We start from the raw sequence: 21,024 nt of genomic DNA on the forward strand, positions 1-21,024 counted from the left end.
GAATAAAGTAAATTTCTTGACTTTTGACTAAATTTGACTTTTAATAACATTTTTTTGGTGCCATTACAAAATATTAAAACTCTAGTTTTATATATCTTTTTTCATCATCAAAAGCTGAAAACACCCAAGACTAAAATTATTGTAATTGTAGATGTTTTCTTAAACATGTTTCGGATTTATCCATGTCTTCAACACAGGAAGGCTTAAGACATATCAGTTGATTCCAAGGCCAAATGATACCAAAAGCAGAAGATTGATTGACCAGTTGAATCGCATTAAAATTCGTAAAATGTATTATACACTTTAAAATTGTAACCTAATTTTTAATCTAACGTAAAATTTCGCCTATTTTCTTTATGTTGATAGTACTTTAACAATAAATTTAAATCTTATTTACAGATTCTTCCCAGATGTAAGTAAGTATACCATTTGCTTTCCTGAAATCTACTTTGTAATACTGATTTGTGTTAAGAACAGGATAATATTTCTTATTGAAAAACGAAAACAAAAATACTTTAAATTTTAATAGATTTTTTTTTTATCAATAACATTGGTTTTCTTCCAGAATTCTGCTTAAACTTCTTGTGACACACTTAATATTCATTCAGAATTTTTACACTTCTTGTAAGAAAACATACTTAAGATATTTTTTTAAAAAATCGATTAAGTATAGAAGAAATATTTATACAATAAAAACATTGGTATCATTGAAAAGATAATTCTTTGAATTTTTAAAATTACTTTTGTAATGTAATATTTTCGGATGCTAATAGAAAGCAGACAACATTTCGTCCCCTTTTTAAATAATTAAAATTTAATTAGTTTTTTTTTTAAAAAAAACTCGCTGCAAGGCGCATATTCCTACCCTCCAAAGTATATATGTACCAAACACACACACACACACACACAGAGGGAGGGAGAGAGAGAGGGGGAGAGAAAGAGAGGGAGAAAAAAAGAGGGAGAGAGACAAAAAAAACATAACACTTCATCATAAGTAATAATGCAATATTCCAGAAACTTTTAAGGTCACAGAAGTATTTAAATCCTTTTTTAATTAAATGTTTCAATGTTTACTCGATTATATCCATGGTTACTGTTGAAATTTTTGAACGACGCTTATGATTTGAAAAAAAATTTAAATATCAGTGGTAAGATTATTTTCCGCATTAAAAAGCTTTTTTATATTTCAAGCATAAAATGCATTACAAATAATAACTAACCAGTCACAAAATTAATACAACTTAATTCATTAAAAGAATGGGAGCCAGGATGTCGATAATTTATTGACCTTCGCCTAGGTTGCAAATGATACAAGAAGATTTTTAATAATTTTTAAATGACATGTACATAAACAGGGTTTGAACTCAAATCTGATAAATGAAATCCCTGTATTTTCTCTGTACGTATATGCAACGTAGCAGGAAATGCGCGAACAGCACTTATGTACTAGTTATCATGGAATAACTATAGGTACTCCATAGCTTTAATGAGTGGAAAAAGCAAAGAAAGGAAGCAACAATTTATCACTACGCAAAATAAAACCAGATAAAAAGAATGTTTATATTTAGATACAGAAAAAACAATTTCTCTTTATTTATTGTCTAGAATTTAGCAGGACAAAATTAACATATTAAGAGGGGAGAGATATAGGTCACCTCTAATAGTTTTAATTGTAAGTCACACAAAATAACATTTTCATTATCATGATACAAACCATTTAATGATTACTTAACAAAAAACATTACAAAGTAAAATTACTTTTTTTATTTCTGCCAATTCATATATCTGGATATCGATTTTTTCAAATTCTGTAGATTTTTCCAGTCATGGGTTTAATTTTTTTTTTTTTCTTTTGAAACAATTTCATTTGCAATACTGCTTTGCGTATGTTGAACTCCTTTTCTTTTCCCTGAAATTTTTTTGGCTCTTCTAATGCTTTACAATACTCAGCACGAGTTCATTTAGGATACTGAATCAAATCTTTTGAAATCGTAACATTTAAAATACCTACATAAAAGTTTGTGATATCATACACAGTTCTTAGACCAATTAAAGAATCTTCCGTGAGATTTTTAACAAGTATATCCTTATTGATACTAAATCTATTTTTTACATCCGCATTGCCATGCGACTACACAAGAATTTTTAGAACTTCCCGAAAATCAGGAAATTTTTTGGACTTCAATATGTTGGCCTCTTTTGATATGACCAGTAAATGCTTGTTTCCCATATTACTTTTTTTTTTTTTTTTTTTTTTTTTAAGCAGTACGCAGGAAACGGATTTTGCGGAATTTCTCTAATCTAATGAGCACAGTCAAGATTGATATCTTTATCCATCCATTCAGTATTAAACAAGGATTCTAAAAAACTCATTGTTTAAAACATTTTTTTAATAAATTCTGAATAACCTCATTTTTTCAAATAATAAACCATTCAATGAATCCAAGCGTGAGTGACTAAATAATACAGTAACAGCTTCTGCAGATTAAATGTTACTCTTCCCACCAGAGAAATTTATTTTCTGGTGGGAACGCCGTTATCTCCCGCTGTTTATAGGAGGCTTGTGTGCATGCTCATTGGCTGCAAACTGGAAATCTCATGGAAAAAATAACTCTTTCAGTTCGAAATTCGATTGATTAATATAGGGAGGAAAAATTAAAGGATCGAACAGAAAAGTTCGATTATACAGTCGTGAAGAGTGTTGGAGCTATGACTACGATCTTTTATTCTTGCATTGTTTAGAGACCCCCTCCCCACTCCTTTTTCTTTATTTAAAAAAATGCCGCAGAAACTTAAAATTTCCTGTACTTTCTTTTTATGGAAATCTTCTAATTTCCCTGCATTTTCCCAGTTATTTAGATCATTTTTAAATCCCTTGTATTTTCCCAGTGCCGTGGCAATCCTGAACAAATATGCAATAAAAATTCAAATAAATGCAAATAGATAAAATGACCTTCAAAACTAAGTTTCCATAAATACAGTAAGATTTCACCAATAAAAGGAATTCAAATTCTTTTTAATCAATAACAAAAATTTAATATACTATTCTGAATTTTTACAAGTTATATTAATCCGGAACTGGAGACGGGAGTCAAAATGACTCCGCGTTGTTCATTAGCTCTTATTATCACATAGTATTTGGTGCTTGAATACTATTATCTCCTCAGTATCTCCAAGTTGTTCTTTTATCAGTATGTTGGCAAAAGCTTAAATATGAACACGTGCGTATAACCGAGTTATTCTTTTTCAAAGGTTTTGTTGTTATTTATGGAGTCATTGACACCAGGTCTCTGAAACTGCTTTTATTTTAAATAATGCAAAAAGCATAAAGAAATGTTCTTAAAAATAATTTAAAATACTGAATTCTCCACTTTTTTTAGTTAAATTCTAACAGTTTTTAACATTAGTGCAATTCCGTAATATCTAAACGAAGTAAATACTCATTAAAAGATTGTTTAGGATTAATAATACTCATTAAAGATCTTAACATCTTTCCAACATTTAATATCATAACCTTTAACGTTTTTTAATATTTTTATATTTTTGATAACTACATGATTTTCAGAATTATTGTGTTTTGAAAATAAATTTCAATGTTGTTTACAAAAGACAAAAAAGAAAAATAACAATGGTGTCATTTTGTCTCTATGTCGCTGGTCGGGTCGGGTCGGGTGAAGAAATTCATGCCTCCAGTTACGGGTTAACTAAATAATTGATTCTTTACATGATAAATATAAATAACAGATACTAAATTTTTATTAATTCATTCAAACGAAAAAAACCCATAAACATTTTTGAACTAAAGCTGGTTATTTTAAATAAGAAAAATATTTATTAATTGTTAGTTCAGTACCAGTTCAATATTAAGATTTTGAAGAAAAAAAATATGTACTTAATATAAGAATATAATCATAAAATCAAAACAGGTCAAAATTAATCGCCAGTGAATTATTTATGAAACTAAAAGTTGTTACCTTCAAAAATTTGATCAAACTTTTTGGGATTTAGATAGAAAAATATTATATAAAAATGCAAAATTTTGGAAAAATAAGTAATTTGTTAATTAGAGAGAAAAAAAAGGTTTAATCTTTTTGAGTTTATTACCAGATTTAAAGCATATTTCTTTTGTTCAGCTTCTTCTATTGCGACTTCTGAAACCATCAATTTTTTCTTTTCTTCTTCAATCTTAATACTTATAAACTTAATTTCTTGTTGAAGCCTTGTTAAAGTTTCTTTTTTCTGAAAAAAATATCCCTTATTTAATTTTAAAAACATATAGAAAAATTAAAATTTTCAATCACTATTAATGAAGCCTCAGCTCTTTTTTTATTTACAGAATTTAAAAATTTATTTTCAAAGAAATGTTTCTAAAGTCAAAAAGAAAATGTTCTCCATAATAGAGTTGTATTACCAATATACACAATTTTAGATGCACATATAAAAAAATTAAAACAAATATCACTTTTTTTTTTTACTTTTTGGCATTTATTCTACTCTTTAAAAAGCACAAAATATCATGATGTTTAGAAACAATTCTAAAATTAGAATAACATAAGCAAAGTAAAATGTAGAAGCTATCCATTATTTACAAAGAATATATTCAACTATTACATTTATAATTTCATAAAAATTAGTTATAAAAAATTGAACTGAAAAGCCAGTCTATAATTCTCCATCTCCCCTTAATATATTTGAAGGATTTTTTTAAAGAATTTAAATATGCAAAGTAGTAACATTATTCGAAATTTATGTATCATTCCATATGAATCTTGAATTGGCGGAACCTGATTTGATTAAAAGACAACTGTTTAAGAATTCTTAAGCTTTGGATTGATATTAAAAGAATTGCATGTATTAAGCTACTACTATGTCAATATTCTTACATCGTACGATTATATTGCTCATATATAAGTGGGTGCCCGGTCGCAATTGAACTGTTCCAAAGTAAGCAAAAATTGTTTGTTAAAATAATTTTTTATATTATGAACAAAAGTTGGTAGTATATTTAAGAGAAGTTAAGATATTGGAATAAAAAGTTGGAATTTTGATAAAGTCAGAACTCCAATTTGTATAGAATTAATCTGTAATGGTCGATAAAGTTAATATTCCCTTTGACACCCAGAGCATCTCGAATGAACCTGATTATAAAGTATAATCAGGTTGAAATCAGGTTAATATGATCATAACAACCAGGTTAAAGTATAATCAGGTTAAAAAGTTGTAGACTATAAGAAAAGTTGTTGTAGTGAAAGCACGTGCACTTCACTGCACGGACGAGAAATGCAACTAGGGATTTCGGATCTGGTGCCTGTAGCATAGTAGAACACTCATTAACTGTAACTAGTTTGTACCTAATTCTAAATGTTATATAGTTACTGTTTTATGTAACCGAAGTTTACTGACAATAAACCGGGTTGTTAACCTTTAGAAGAGTAATTCTTGGATTTGTTTTAAAGAGCCCACAATTAGTGTCTCAATTAGAAAACAACAGGAAGCATGGTGACAGCAGGATAAAATGAGTATATATTATAATATTTTATACTAAAAGTATTTTCCATATTTAAAATATTAAACATGAAAGGATTTTAATCTGAAATAACAACATGTATATCACAATTCATATAAAGGTTATACCGATTAAAAATATAAATCATCACCCTAATTATAACATTACTACAGCTGCGTTATAAGAGTGATTTTATAGAGAACTCAATCTCACTTTTCATCATGTCACTTACATTGCTTACACTACTGCTGAAAGCATTTCTTTCTTCGCGGAAACCTTCAAGCTGTGATTCACTTAAGAGAAGTCTGTTTTTCAGAGACCTAAAACATAAACAAGAAACCAAAGTGTTGATTATCAGTCTTTCACTTCATTAATGATATTTTACAAACACAATTTTAAAAACTTAATTGCACATGTAATAGATTTGGTAACACCAATTTTTTTAAACAAACTTTTTTTAAATGAAGACTTAAAATACCTGTACTTTTGATGATTTGTTAAGATTCCATTATTATTCTTTAAAACTTCTAAATCTTTTTCTAATGCTTTAATTTCGTCGGCGTAATCCTATAAGAAAAAAAAAGGGATAACATTCAGATTCACTAGCACATAAATTAACTGTTTTTAAACACATTTAACAAAATGATAAATTGGACAAATATAGAAAGATTTCACAGAATTATATTAAGTAGTCTACAGTCAACATTATGGGAGATATTATAAAATATTTTAAGTATATATCATAACATTTTTTTTACTATGCTAAATTATCTGAAGACTTTCATATACGAAATTCTGAATCATTAACTTAGGAGCTTTCACTGACAGCATCAATCTTCATTCACTCAAATACTTCCGTATTAATATTTCTGTAAAAATTCATATCATTCAATTTCATATGAAATTTTTAACTATCTAATCTAAGAAAATAAATTGGAAGTAGAAGTAATATAAAAAATGGCTAGTTTATTTCATTATTTAATTGCTTTGTAATAAAAATCTAAATTTGCACGGAGATTTAATTCTTGAAAAAGATATGGTTATATTACATTCTAGATTTTAGTATGTATTCAAACATGTTATGGTAATAAATCCCCTTAAATGAAATCAAGGAAATATTTAATCGGACTTGAACGAAGAATGTTTTTTACTACTTTGAATTTGGTTCGAATTTAACAACATGCTTAATCTTTTGGACCCTTTTTAATACTTATGAAATATTTCAAAGATAACAAAAATGAATTAATCGGACAGGGCTATAGTAAATTTATAAATCTTCTATCTTGGATAACGATAACATATGCAAAATAATTCTTAATAAAAAAATAACTAAAGTTAAAAATTCATAAAAAATTTTTCTTTATTATTTTTCTTGGAAGTAAAATTACTTCTACAATATACAATTATACGAAAAGAATTAGTGCGTAAGTCACTCTCGACGCAAGATAAAACATGGAAAAGATAAATCGTATTTTATTTTGATAAACACCTTCTAATTCAGAAAGAAGAGGGGGGGGGGGTCTGACAGCGATACCCTGAAGAATATTGAAGCTTCCATAGTTTTCAAGCGAGGAATTTTCAATAAAATCATTTCCCATGGATTCTTCCTTCTTGTCACTCTTGCTTCTAAAACTGGAGCTACCCGATTTTGTTGTATTAATTTGGGATGCTTCACACTCGTGTGTTTTTTAACATAATCACTGTGAAAGCATTCGCGATAAACAACGCATTCAATTTTGCATCTATTGCGCTTGGATGACGTGTAATACTAAATGAACGAATGCATGCTGTTATAATGGAAGCTATATAAAATGAATGTAGAAACTAAATTCAAACAGTTTTATAAAGGAAACATTTTAAGATTACGAAATAATAAATTTTTTTTAAAAATTCGATATTTTCGCTAAACATCGTTTTTTTTTTTTTTTTAGCATAGTCACCTATCTAAGAGAATTTTTAAGTAAAGATTGCAGCAACGAGTAGGAATTCAAATGTGTTTCGAGTCTGAGGTGAGTAAGCTCGAGTGCACGAATAAAAATGTACAACTGTTCGGTCATGTACAATATAGATAGCGGAAAAGATACGATGCTGTTTATTTTTAAGAAGGCTCGAGAATATATTTTGTAAATATATGTACAAATTTATTTATTTATTCAATGCTTAGTAAGGTATGAAAAATGCACATGTGAAAAATGAACTCCTTAAATTCCTCATTTATTTATGTATATATTTAGATTTAAAATCCAGTGCATATTCTTGTAAAACAATAAGTTGAATTTTAACTCCCCTATTTTCATTTTTAAGCACATGTTCTAATTGTTCAGTACTTTCCCCCTCAGAGCTATTGCAGGCTAATATTCTCCACGCCCCCCTCCGAAAAAATGGTTGTTTTTCCCCCTCAATTGCATGCATTGATTTTTCTTATAGAAATATTATTTATAGAAAATATGAATATTCTATGAATAACTATTTTAATCATCCTTTTATTAAGACATCTTTATTCAAAACCTATTCAAAATTTTAATGCATTAGCAATTAATCATAGTTTTTGCCGCAACGAGTAACTGAACGAAAAGCTGAAGAAGGAAAAAAAATTATATTTCTTAAATGCATAGTTATAATACTGAATATAAATTCTGAAAAATTTAAGCACTAATTTATTAAAAAAGTTTTGTGAATGCATGGAAAAGTTCTTTTAGTGTAGCTAAAAAGCTACTCTATCCTATATATTTATTTTGTCGTGAATTACAGCAGGTAAAATTTCAATGAAAGCTTAGTAAATTTGATTGCGCAAATTCGATATTTTATCGTTAAATAAATCAAACTCACAATTACACAATTTTCTTATCTCAGTGATTTATAATTTGGCAACGGCGAAGAAACTCTGCTTAGTATGTATATTACAAAAGAATGTCAGCAATAATTGCTTAAGTGCCTATGTTTTATCCAATTTACTTTAATGATTAGCCAGATTTTAGTCAGAGAATTATCCTAGTGAAATAAGTATAACAGACTGGAAAAACTTGCAAATTCATTACTGAAAAAGTAACAACTGGAATAAAATGACGATTCTTTTCCGAAATATCCAATGAATTTTTCTGAATCGGGAAAAATAATCTTATTTCCCCATTCATGTATAATTGCTTAATCTTTGATAAATCGTGATATCTCAGCCAAACGACAAAGAACAATCAGCCTAAATTCGACACTTTTTTTTAGTTGATTTTTGAAGTCGAATGAGTCAAACAGTTGCTGACAGTGGGCCAATCACTCCCCTTTCCCCCCCTACTGCCGCCTCTGTCTAGTTATAATGATGATATTCACAAAAATTGTTTTATATTATATGCATGTGTGTATATAACAGACAATCAAACGAAATTAAGGAAAATCTCACCTTTAATGACTCTCGTAATAGCAATTTCTCATTAATTACAGGTTTTAGTCTAAAACTCCGCATTTCAGATACTATTTCTAAAGCATGCACCTGTTCCATATTCAATAAAGTAGATGGAAGAGACATCATTACGGAAATTTTTGATATAGCAAGGAAATTCTTGAGAACGCCACTGAGACTGCAGTTCCTGTTTCCAACACAAACAATAATTAATGACAAGATCTACATATAAAATTATTTTCTGAAAAAAAAAAACTTTTATTACCAGAATTCAGGATTTTTTTTAACTGATGATGCATCAGGAATCAAACCAAATGATTCTCCTAGATTGAGAGAAAAATAGTTAAAACAAAATAACAAACAGAATTAAGTAGATGAACACAGCATTAATATAATCTCTTCACTTAAGATGTAGTTTACGCATAAGAACCCCCAATTTTATTAAAATATGTTAATATTTAGACTATTTAAGTTACCGACATGACAAAAATTAAGAATTTTATCTATACAGCTTATAAAAATAACCTACATTGTAAAAAGTAAAACTCGGGGAATTTCATAAAAATTAATTACAGTATCATATAAGAAATATTAGTAAGAAAAATTAAACGCCTGTTAATTTTTGATTTCGAATTATACTTACGTCTATTACACATATAATTCGGAACTTCTTTCAAAAAATTTATGCAACCTTCTATATCTACCTGAAATTTAATATATATAGATAGATAGATAATAATTTAACCATGAATTATATCTACATAGTTACATTGAAAGCATTTCATAAGATTAAAAGTCTGTAAAATATCATAGAAGCAAAAGTTATTCAGTTTGCAATACAAAATCCAAAAATAAGACAAGAGGAAAAACGTTTACGGAAAAAAAATTATCAGTGAGGAAAATTTAATTTCACTATTTTGTACATTTCATTATTTTTTTATATTAATACAATATCATCAATTCGGATTGCAAAAAAACGCCAACAGTACTAATAGTGACGTTCAGTAATGACTTATACGTAATACTCAGAATTACGGATGGCTTTGTACTTGCTCATGATGCATTTTAATGTTCGTATTTATTTATTAACTTAAAGCTGACGACGATGAGTGTTGTCAGTCGTCCATTTATTGATGTTTAAAATTTTTGTTTTAAATGTTACCCACCATAAGCACAGTAATGATTTAAGATTAATTTAAGAAATGCAAGTAACAAATATTTGGGCACACATTTACTAGTGTTCGCTATTTCTATTTATTTATTTTGAAAGCTAAAAATATCGAGTATTTTTCTTGTGCCTGCTTTAACATTTACAACATTCGAATGGCAGGATTTAAGAGTAGGAAAATGAGACTATTAAAGATACTCACATGACAAGACTTATGAAGTAACTTTAACAGTTATGTGAGAAAGGTTTTAAGAAAGACGGTTTGAAGTTCGTTGCGGAGGAAATAGTAAATGTGTCCAAGTGAGCGTTACGATAATAGGCTTAAAGAATAGTATACTGTATAGTGAAAGAATACAAGAAAGAGCCATAACTTGTTCCAGACGTTTTAGCGAATGCTATCGACGAACGAAAATTACAATAGCATGAAAGAGAACAAGCAAAACAGGATCTTAAATTAGAGGTAACAAGGCTTTAAGCTCAATCTCATATTGAGTCCTTTTTAGCTAATTCTGATTAAACAATACAAAAAAACGAAAATTTTCTTTGTCTAGATTAGAATGGAAACAATAAGAGTCAATTTGAAGTCCATTTAAACAGATTCGCAATGATGATGAAATCGTACCAGAAAAATTCCAGTATCTGCAAGCATCTGGTTTCAAGCTGGTTTCTGCCATCTGGCAAGCTGGTTTCGTGCCAGGAAAGTTGTTGAGAATTTCCAGCAAAATGGCACCAATTATTATGAAGCTGTTGAAGATTGAAATCTCGTTTGGGCAGGAATGAACGCTTTTATAAAAACTTTATGTGAAAGAACTACTGAAATTGACTATATTGACCTCTTCGTGTGATAAACTTGAATCATATTTACGAATGCCGGAAACGTAAGGTACGACTATGTGATTTAATTTTATATCTTATGGTTAAATCCTTTTTCCTGGTTACTTTTTCAAAGCATGGAATAACAGCAGCATCTCTAATACTGATGCAAAAAGAATGAATAATCTAACGCAATTCCTGAAAAGAGAATTTGAAGGGAATGAGAATATCATTCACAGTGGTAGGCTTATTAACAACACTTGCGAATACAGATGCTAAGAAGTTATACGATAGAAAACATTCCAATTCTTTTTTTCCGCAGGAAAAGAGCTTAGCTCAGAAGGAAGAAAAAATAGCAAACGATAAACATTTTTGCTTTGTTTATCTCCTAGCCACACAATAAAACGCCGAGTGTTTTAAAGGTGTTTAATATGTTCAAAGAAATGTGTTCCTTTAATATACTACAAAATACTACGATATTTGTTCATACTACAAAAATAAAACGAAGACGAATTGTTTGGAGAACTCACTATTAAAAAGTTGAAGCATATCTGTTATGAAATGAAAGAAAAATTTTAATGCAATTAAGATTTTAGCCCATATAAACAATCATTTGTGTGAATATAAGATCTGTCTGTAATGGTTCATGCTTCAGGAAACAAGAAGAAAATATTGAACTTACTGATATTAGTGATAGATATTATCGATATTCTTAGAAAAGCCTACTTTTAGTAGTAGGAGAAATATGCTTTCATCGTGTTTTTTAGCTTAGATTTTAATAGCTAAAGTATCCCAAGAAGAACTTTCAGATTCTAATTTTTTGTCTACAGAAACCTCTAGCTAGTAATAGCTATTATTGATAGCTATTCTGGATATTTTGGCTTTAAACGGTTCCAATATCCTACCTCTGAAGCTGTAATTATTTATTTGAAAGATAGCTTACCAGATATCTTGGAGTCGGATAATGGTCCACAGTATAGATCACGTGCGTTTCATAATTTTGTACGCGAGTGGAAGATCCAGGAAATTTTAAGCCCATAATATGCTAAATCGAATGGATTAGCTGAACGCTATGTACAAACAGCCATATTAATTTTAAAGTGATGCAAAATCCAAAGAACTGATCACAGATGCGCTCTCTTGAATCGGCGAAATAATCCACATGTATAATTACTTTCTCCTGCTCAACGACTTTTTGGATTAAGTTCTTATTGTGTCTAAGCTTTAAAACTATTTTCTTTTTTTTAGAGAAACTGCACGCTTAACGCTGCATCTGTAAATAAATTTAATTATGGAGCTTAATAAAAATGCCATAATAGACAAAATAGAAGTAGGAATCGCTGTTGTTTTTTATTAAAACAGAAATAGTGGCACAATACTATATGAAACTAAACAAAGTGTTCTCTTTTCTACTAGAATGATTAAAAATGTACATTTTGCATTTAAATATATAATGACAAAAATCAAGTATGCCTTTTGAATGGTTTAATTTAGTTTATTGATAAACAACTTTCAGTTAGCTGTAATGCGTCAGACTAAATGCCATTTCTCTATTTGTCCAAAATAATCATATTGAGATCTAAAGCATTCAAAAGATAAAAGATTTGTCAAAATGATTCTGGAATAGTGGTAAACTGTATGCCTATTGAATGTTTTCTCAATCACCAAACTTATCCAAAATCTCATACAAACCTACAATATTAATAGTAAATTATTTGTCTAAATTTCTTATTTTTAAGTCATTGTATTTTTGAGCTATAGCATTTATATACTCATGAATATTCAGAATGATGTACGATCATCCTGCTGATGGACGTGGCCCAAGATCTGTTAAAAATCTACAGTTCTAGTAATAAAACTATAAGCTAAACTTCAATCCCCACCCTAGTTCTGAATCGTTATGTTTACATAACGATTCAGAACTAGGGTGGGGGGGGGAGAACGATTCAGAACGATCGATATGTTTGCATAAGAATGAATAGACTTCCCGTAGAAGGATTTCATCCAAAACCTCACAGAAATCTACAATTTTGGAATAAAAACAGTTATTTTCAGGCCTGTGCAGTCCATATGAGCAAGATCTTGAGGCACACGAAGGCGCCGAGCTCTACCTTTTAAAAAAGCTCAAACCACAAAAAAAAAACTTCCCTTTAAGAAAATTAACTTTTCATTGTATCCATGATGGTGAAATTCTAATTAATATTCATTAAAACAAGCTGTCCACATCGCTGCGTAACTGAACAGAAAAAAATTTTGTTCTGTTGTTTCTGAATATGAAAGAAAACACGTGATGCCGCTGCTCATGAAATGGTATTAGAGGTGGACAGATTTCTTACCTTCCGTCCGATTTCTTAGATTAAAAAAGGATAAAACTGTTAATTCGGAATTTCAAAGTTTATTAAAAAGAGGAAAGCATTGGAGTTATCTAGATATGCATTCAAGACAAAGAAGCCTGATCAATCTACCGTGAGTATATGGGTGTATTATATGTAACATGTTTCAGCAGATGCTTGGCCGAGGAAAAGAGACTTGAAATTTTAACTTCGATTTATTCATCATGGGAGGTATAATTTTCATACAAAGATTAAACGATGAGTCAGTCTACAACGCGACACAAGAGCAAAAGATATCGATTTTTTTTTTTTTTTTCCTTTCTTTCCAATGATTTTACTATAAGATTTTAAAAGGGATTTCTTTGACACTATAGGCTTAGAAAATGGAATCTTAGATATCTTTAAAAGAATGTTGTAAGCATTGGGGATGTTTATCCCTTTACTCGGATTGTAAGAAAATGCTGAAGTCGTCAGTTTTCTAGAGCGCGTGTTAAAAATAATTGAAAAGAGGGAACTGAATCAGGAAATAAGAAAACATTTTAGATTGAAGTTACTGTAGGATAAATTAAGATAAAAATCAGGAAATTAATTACGATTTAAATTATATAAAAAGATATCATTACGTATATATAATTTTGCAGACGCATTGTCGAAAAGAAGAAACCTTTGAAATTTTAATTTCAATTTATTGCACTAGTGTCATAATTTGTACATCGGCGATGATAAAAAATGCCTGTTTACATCCCGATAAAAGCCCAAAACTGATATACAGTGGTGGTCAAAATTGTGGCACCCTTTAAGAAAAAAATCATTTTCCGATGCTTAAGGGCTCAGAACACTAATTTTTTTTTTTTAAGTAATACCATAAAATTATATACGACAGAAAATATAATTATTCAATATATAGGGTGTTCATTAATTATTGTCGGGGTTTCCGTACCTCATAACTTTCAAATAAAAAATATTACACAAAAACCGATTACGTATTCGTAAATTACAACTCAAAGAATTTTACGTGGCAACAATGCGATCTTAGCGCATTTGCAGTCTGGGTAATTATGACGTCATAAATAAAAATGGCGACCGTGCAAGAAAAGCAATGTGTGTATTGTGGTTTTTCGAAACTAAATCAGTCATAACTACTCAACGTCGCTTCAGGACCACGTACAAGAAAGATCCTCCTTCGGAAAATTCTATCAAACGCTGGTTAGCACAATTTCAGGAAACTGGTAGCGTTCTACACCGAAAGGGAGCGGGAAGACCGAGCACATACGGCGATATGGAATGTTCTCCATAACCGCCTTCAACTGAATGCCTACAAAGTGCAAATTGTGCAAGCTTTACATTTTAATATCATTAATAAAATTCTTTGAGTTGTAATTTACGAATATGTAATCGGTTTTTGCGTAATATTTTTTATTAGAAAGTTATGAGGTACGAAAACCCCGACAATAATTAATGAACACCCTATATTACTGGAATAGCTTTTATGCAGGAAATTTTATTACGACATGTTATAAAAAAGAAAAGTGAAACACATAGAAAAAATGGTGATATAAAAACAATCTGATAATGCCACTTAATATTTAGTTGGGTAACCTTAAGCTTTCAGTAAGGCCTTACAACGCCTTCCCATGGAGTAAACCAACTTTTTAAGTTAATCAGCTGTTGCAGTATGAAACCATGATGTAATTATTGATTCGACTCACTGGGTTTTATTGCTGGGTTGTTTCTCACACACAAGTTTCTTTAGCCGCTTCCATAAATTTTCGATTGAGTTAAGATCTGGACTATTTAGAGGCAACTTCAGTAAAAAAATGCGATTATTTTAAAAACTTTTTTTTTTTTTTTTTGCACAAATTAGCGACATGGCGTGGAGCTAAATCTTGTTGAAATATAAATGCTTGATTGTCTTGGAAGAGAACGTGATAGAGAGGCTTCACTTTGGCTTCAAATATTTCATTTAAGTATTTTTGGGCATATATATTTCCATTTATCACAGAAATACTACCCACAATTTTTGATGTCATGAAACCCCATACCATGGCACTAATTAGATTGGATGTTTCACTTTAAGTGTAATGCTTTCTGGATGCATATCTTTGCCAATTCTTCATCTTACGTATTTTAGGCCACTGCTATCAATAGGAAGATTTTGACATCATCACTCCAAATAACACAGTGCCATTCTTCCCTTTTCCGATTAACATGGGTTTTAGCCCAATTTAATCATTTCAACCTTTGTTTCAGAGATAAAAATGGCTTTTTTGGTGCATTTCTAGTATTTAAACCAAATATTTTCAGACTGAGTCGAACAGACCTTGAACTAACCTTTACATTACATTGTGCCATTTCTTCTTGCATACTGACACATGATTTTCTTTTGTCACGTAAGCTTAGTCTTTCAATTTTCTTATCAGTTGATGTTGTGCATCTTTTTTCTTTGCCAGTTTTGTAGAGATTGAGTCTCCTTATTTTTATTTCAAAATAATTCTTCAGTAAATTTCCCTTCAAAAATTTAGAAATGCTACCTTTAGTTACGTTTCCACCAATATTTTTTCCAATTTCTCCATAACTGTAGCCTTGATCACTTAAGAGCATTATTTTACATCAGTCAACTGTTGTAACTGACCAGTCAACTGTTTGTGCCATTTCTATCATTTAATTACGTTTAATAAGCTTACTGAATGATATAAAACAATAAGAACAATTTACTTGCAATCACTTAATACGCTGACAAATATTTTCGCTTGAACTCAAATAATATCAAGAGTTTAATCCTACTGTAATCTGGTTCATTCGTTGGCCAAAACAAACGATACCTATCTGTCTTCCTGTTCGTACGCTACAATGCGCTCATCAGGGCTTGGATAAAGGATCATGATAATATATAGAAATTGAAATTAGGAATAACAAAAATCGCTAAGAAACTCCAAGACTGGTGCTTATATTAAAGCATTTATATCAAAATTCAATGGCGTAGAGCCATTTAAAAAATGACATACATAAATTATGCCCAAAAAAGTATATTCTCTGTCCACATGAGAAGACAAAATCTATAAATGTTTTAAAAAGCATATAGGTATTGTCTTCAAATTATGTAACAATATTAGAATATAGGCATGAAGCTAAAGCTAAAAACTCAAATGAATTAAGTTCGTGTTCCTTTTATGTCATCAGTTGAGTTTGCCAAGGTTAGGCCTCAAAATACTTCAGTGCCTGTGGCCTCATCTTGTCAAAATCCGCAGCTGCTCATTTAGCCAAATATGTAAAAGAAAGTAGAGGAAAACCATTATATTTATCTTGAAATAAGGTATTCATAAACATTGTTAAAGAAATCTCGATGCTAACTACTTTTCACTAAATACATTCATTATATCATATGGATCAACAGACTGTAGTAGTAAGAAGTATTTTGGAATATTCGATTGTGACGAGAGAGAGAGAGAGAACATTTCCTTACATTCATAAAAATTGAAAATTACTAATCATTAACCATTACTATTTTAAATTTCTTGAAAAATACAACATTGATGTAAGAAATATGAAGGGTCATATCTATGACAATACCTCAAATCCGTCTATTTGTTAAACGTCTTCTAGTTTACATTATCAAGATAAACCAAGTCAAACACTATGTGAATTTGCAGAAAATGGAACAAAAAATTTGACACATTTTTAAAATTTTGTTTAAAATTAAATATTTTTTATTTCAGTTTGTTACAACATTTTCTTCATAAAATAATTCTTTCTCTTAAAAATATTTGTCAATAATTTAAAATAACGTTAAGTAAATTTCAAATAATTTAAAACTTATTTTCAATTATAAATTTAAAATATGTATTTTTAATTTAAGTAAGATAATAATAGTAATTTAATGATTCATAATATGCATTTTTATTAAAAAATTAGAATATCAATATGAAATTAAAGTAAATAAAATATATTGGGTATTGAAAAATGGAGATGCCGAAGACTAATTTGTCTATGGGCCACTATTGGTCTTAATCCAGGCCTAGAATTCAATAATATGCTCACAGATAATAAAGAACTAGCATCTTCTTTAGATGTTGATAATAGTTTTAGAAGCCAAGAAACTTGCGAAAGTGAAGATTAGCCTATACAAATGAACTTTCAAGTAAATATTTCTTTGGAATGTTAAATATTGCTATGTCATATTAATTTGAAAAGTTTGATTGCCTCAATCAGAAGCCTAAATCTTAGTGGAATATTTCTGACTTTAAAACTCTTAAAAAAACCAGCTGAATTTATAATCAAAAACTGGAAGAAACATTAACTAATAAAAATCAAAGTGACAGGAATAGAGCATAAATTAAAGTTTTTGCAATATTTTATAAAAATTATAACATCTCCTGTTGGAACTGCAAGCTATATTGTTGGCAACCCTTTAAATCATTTCTTTTTTAACAATTACATTGCTTTACACTTTCATTAACAATTTGTAATCAATGGCAAGAGCAGAGATTATTTTTTTAACTGAGACTAAATTACCCAATATTTACTGTAGGTCAATAAATTGGTAAATCTTGCAGTTATTTCTATTGAGAGTGATATTCTATAAAAACTAGATATAGATTTAAATATCAACAGATTTGCGGAAAAACAAAGTCGAAAACAATTTTAAGATATATTGCCTAATATTATTAATTTTCATAATTAAACTCCTACCAAATGTTGTAATTATTTTGCTTAAAATTGTCTCCATTTATTTGTTTATTGTATGTTACATGTTTTTGTTAACATGATCGAGCATAGTTTAAATGAAAATAGATTTAATGTGTTGGTATAATTTTATGTCAATAAAATCATTAAAATTAAATATTTCTTTGTCTACAATTCTAAATTACATCTCTCTTTAGCTATATATTTTTCAAATATTTAACATATTACATATTTAAATTAATTTTTTTCTAATTGTAAGCTGCTAATTTTAAACAATATATTTGCTGCTAGATATGTTTATTAGTCCCCTTCGCTTGCAATGCGTTTATTTTTTTTAATATATTTTCCTTCTTTCAATAAATTTTGCTTCATATATTTTTCAATAAATGTGTTTGAGAGTATGTTTTAATGAAGTACAAACGTTTGCACATTTTAAAAGCTAAAATAATTAACTTTTCACATTACTTTTATACCAACAAAACTTCAGTTCAAGGGTTAACTTTGAGCCCTTTTCCCAAATAACGTCTCTGCATAAAACCACTCACTTGCATGACGCCGCCGATTAGACTTGGCGGGGCTATAGTTGTTATCGTGTTCACAGATAGAATTATAAATATTTTTTTAAGTTCGGGAAGAGGTCTAAAACATAGAAATTCATTAAAATCACAAAGTAATTACTACACATTTTCTTTGTAAACTTCAAACAAAAACAAAAAAAAATCAATGATCTCTTACCAAAATAAAACGACCGGTTTTCATAACTTCAAAACCATCAACATTTCGGTTTTTTAGAACAATTATCGAAAATACAATCATATGGCGGCAGTCAACGCAAACATTTGGAATGGTTTTTTGAAAAACAGTTTCTAGAATTTTATCAATATCTCTTGTATTTGTGACAATTCCTTCGGTCAAATTACTTCCCACCTGGAAAGGAAGAGAGCTATTATTTAACTTATGGTTTGTAAGGATTAAAATTCAAAGGAAATATATCTAGCAACAACGCTAAAGCGAATTATGCCTAAAGGAAAAAAAATCAAAGCATTCATTCATTTCATCATGACAAAATTAATACAGCTATTCAAGCTGAAAAAATATTTTTCACTTAAAATTACAGAAAGAAATAATTACTGATGGCAGTACAACAATTGCTAACATTGAATTCATTAAATATCAATTAAACATTAAATGGAAAGAGAAAGTCAAATTAAAATTGATAAATACATTTCAATAAAAATTTAAATTGAAAGAACATTCAAGTCTCAGAAATCCAATAAAAAAAGGAACTTAAAATTTTTCATTCAAATAAAATTTCAAATAAGGCCTCAATCCAAATATCTTTAAATTTAAGAATGGTAATTCATGTAAGCTTCTTAAAATGTCGTAAGCTATCTATTTAAAGAATCAATTGCACATTTTATTAATGTTCTAATCAGTATGTAATGTTCTAATCAGTAAGGTTTCTGAAAATTTGGGAGGGGGGGGACCCTACTTATCTTTTTACAACCATTTAACAATTCACACATGCAACTAATAGAAACCGAAAATTAGAAATAAGGTATTAATAAATACCACCTGAAATTTTATTAATATAAAATATAATAAATTTCTTTAATATTAACAAAGAAATGCCTTCAAGATTTAATATTTTATGACTGTTGACCTTATTGTACAAAATAAGTATTCACAAGTTTCTCAGAAAAAAATGGACTTATAACAAAATATTACATATATTATAAAAAATTATGGGAAAAAATGAAATTCAAAAAATAAACGCTTTTAAGTGACTGCATTTAAAACTTTTTTTCGAATGGTGTTCCCAAAGAATTTTAATGGCTATTTCATTCTTATTTAAATTATTAGTCCAGTTACAAAATAAACTATTTATAATTTTATTATTCCATATTTTATAGTAAATTAACTTACTTGATTTGCTAATTCAACTACTTTTACATCATTTGTAGCAGTATAAAAGTTATGTAATAAATCAATTATTCCTTTATTATTTACTTCAATGCAGCATACATGGAGAGAGATATCACAGTTTTCTTCAGAGCTCACAGCTGTATATATATTATTCAGAATAACTGAACTAAAGGTCATCTATTCAAAGAAATGAGAAACATTTTAATTCCTTTCTGGGGGCGAAAATCGCAAACAAACATTAATAAATAAAAAGCAGATTCATACCATATCTACAGCATGAGTTATATCATTTCCAAAAGGCTTGTAGCTATTCAAAAGAAAACAGATTCAAAATACGCTGAGGATTATCCAGATTTAAATTTAATGTAACTACATATTTCATGTTATTTAACAGCGATATTTTATAAATGTTTCTAAGATCTTCAAATAATTCAAATCTAAATAATAAGACTTTTTTTTTAAACAAATCATTCCACATTTTATATTTTTTCCAATATAATAAAAATAAATTTTAGTCAAATGGTAGACAATTACTGTGAAGAAGACCGTCCACGTTCAAAAACAAACTGAAGTGAAAGGACTGTTCACAAGCCTGCGTGCTCATGTTCCATCAATATAAAATATGTTTCGTAACTGATTGTATATAAACATTGTACATAGCTGTGTTTTGAGTGTGAATTGATAAAAATATGCTGCGTTGAAATCAAATAAATATTTTAAAATGCAAGTGACTGTATTTGCTGATGGATTTTATCACCTTTGAGTAATTCAACGAATTAAAGAAGAAATCGAGTAGATTTAAAGGACCTGATATATCGAAACACTTCTGAAACGAAATCAGATGCAACATTTGTGGCGTCCGCGACAGGATACTTTAATCTTGTGAGGGATTTATAGAATATTATTTGCATTTGAAATCCTGGATGCTCTTAAAATGAAGCGAAAGTCGTTAAGAACTTCCTTTACCAATGCAGAGAGAAATTTGGCGCAATTCTTGGCGATACTTGAAATTGACGCTAAGGATATTGATAAACTTCACGTATTAAATTCACAACTGGAGGATAAATTTTCTCGTTTGGATGAGATTCAAAACGAAATATCCTCAATACTTTTAGAAGAGAACACAGCCGAATACGAAACAGATTTTGAAGCTGCTTAAAATTACCGAGATGGGTGTCTCGAACTGAAATCGAAAATGACG

At 29.0% G+C, this 21,024-nt stretch overlaps 1 protein-coding gene across 2 annotated transcripts in view; it reads right to left on the reverse strand.

Annotated features, from left to right (window-relative positions):
• The window catches only part of LOC129959948 (uncharacterized), a 53,933-nt gene that overhangs the window by 20,795 nt on the left and 12,114 nt on the right, over positions 1 to 21,024 (reverse strand). For both annotated transcript variants that reach the window (XM_056072865.1, XM_056072864.1), the window contains exons 4-12: positions 20,088 to 20,130; positions 19,824 to 20,000; positions 18,633 to 18,824; positions 9,544 to 9,604; positions 9,166 to 9,223; positions 8,901 to 9,087; positions 5,985 to 6,073; positions 5,739 to 5,826; positions 4,105 to 4,239 (exon numbers count right to left, since the gene is read on the reverse strand). In XM_056072865.1, the coding sequence (XP_055928840.1) occupies positions 4,105 to 4,239; positions 5,739 to 5,826; positions 5,985 to 6,073; positions 8,901 to 9,087; positions 9,166 to 9,223; positions 9,544 to 9,604; positions 18,633 to 18,824; positions 19,824 to 20,000; positions 20,088 to 20,130 (1,030 nt within the window). The remainder of the gene's footprint in view (positions 1 to 4,104; positions 4,240 to 5,738; positions 5,827 to 5,984; positions 6,074 to 8,900; positions 9,088 to 9,165; positions 9,224 to 9,543; positions 9,605 to 18,632; positions 18,825 to 19,823; positions 20,001 to 20,087; positions 20,131 to 21,024) is intronic.

The sequence above is a fragment of the Argiope bruennichi genome, chromosome X2, assembly GCF_947563725.1.
Source record: "Argiope bruennichi chromosome X2, qqArgBrue1.1, whole genome shotgun sequence".
NCBI lineage: Eukaryota > Metazoa > Arthropoda > Arachnida > Araneae > Araneidae > Argiope > Argiope bruennichi.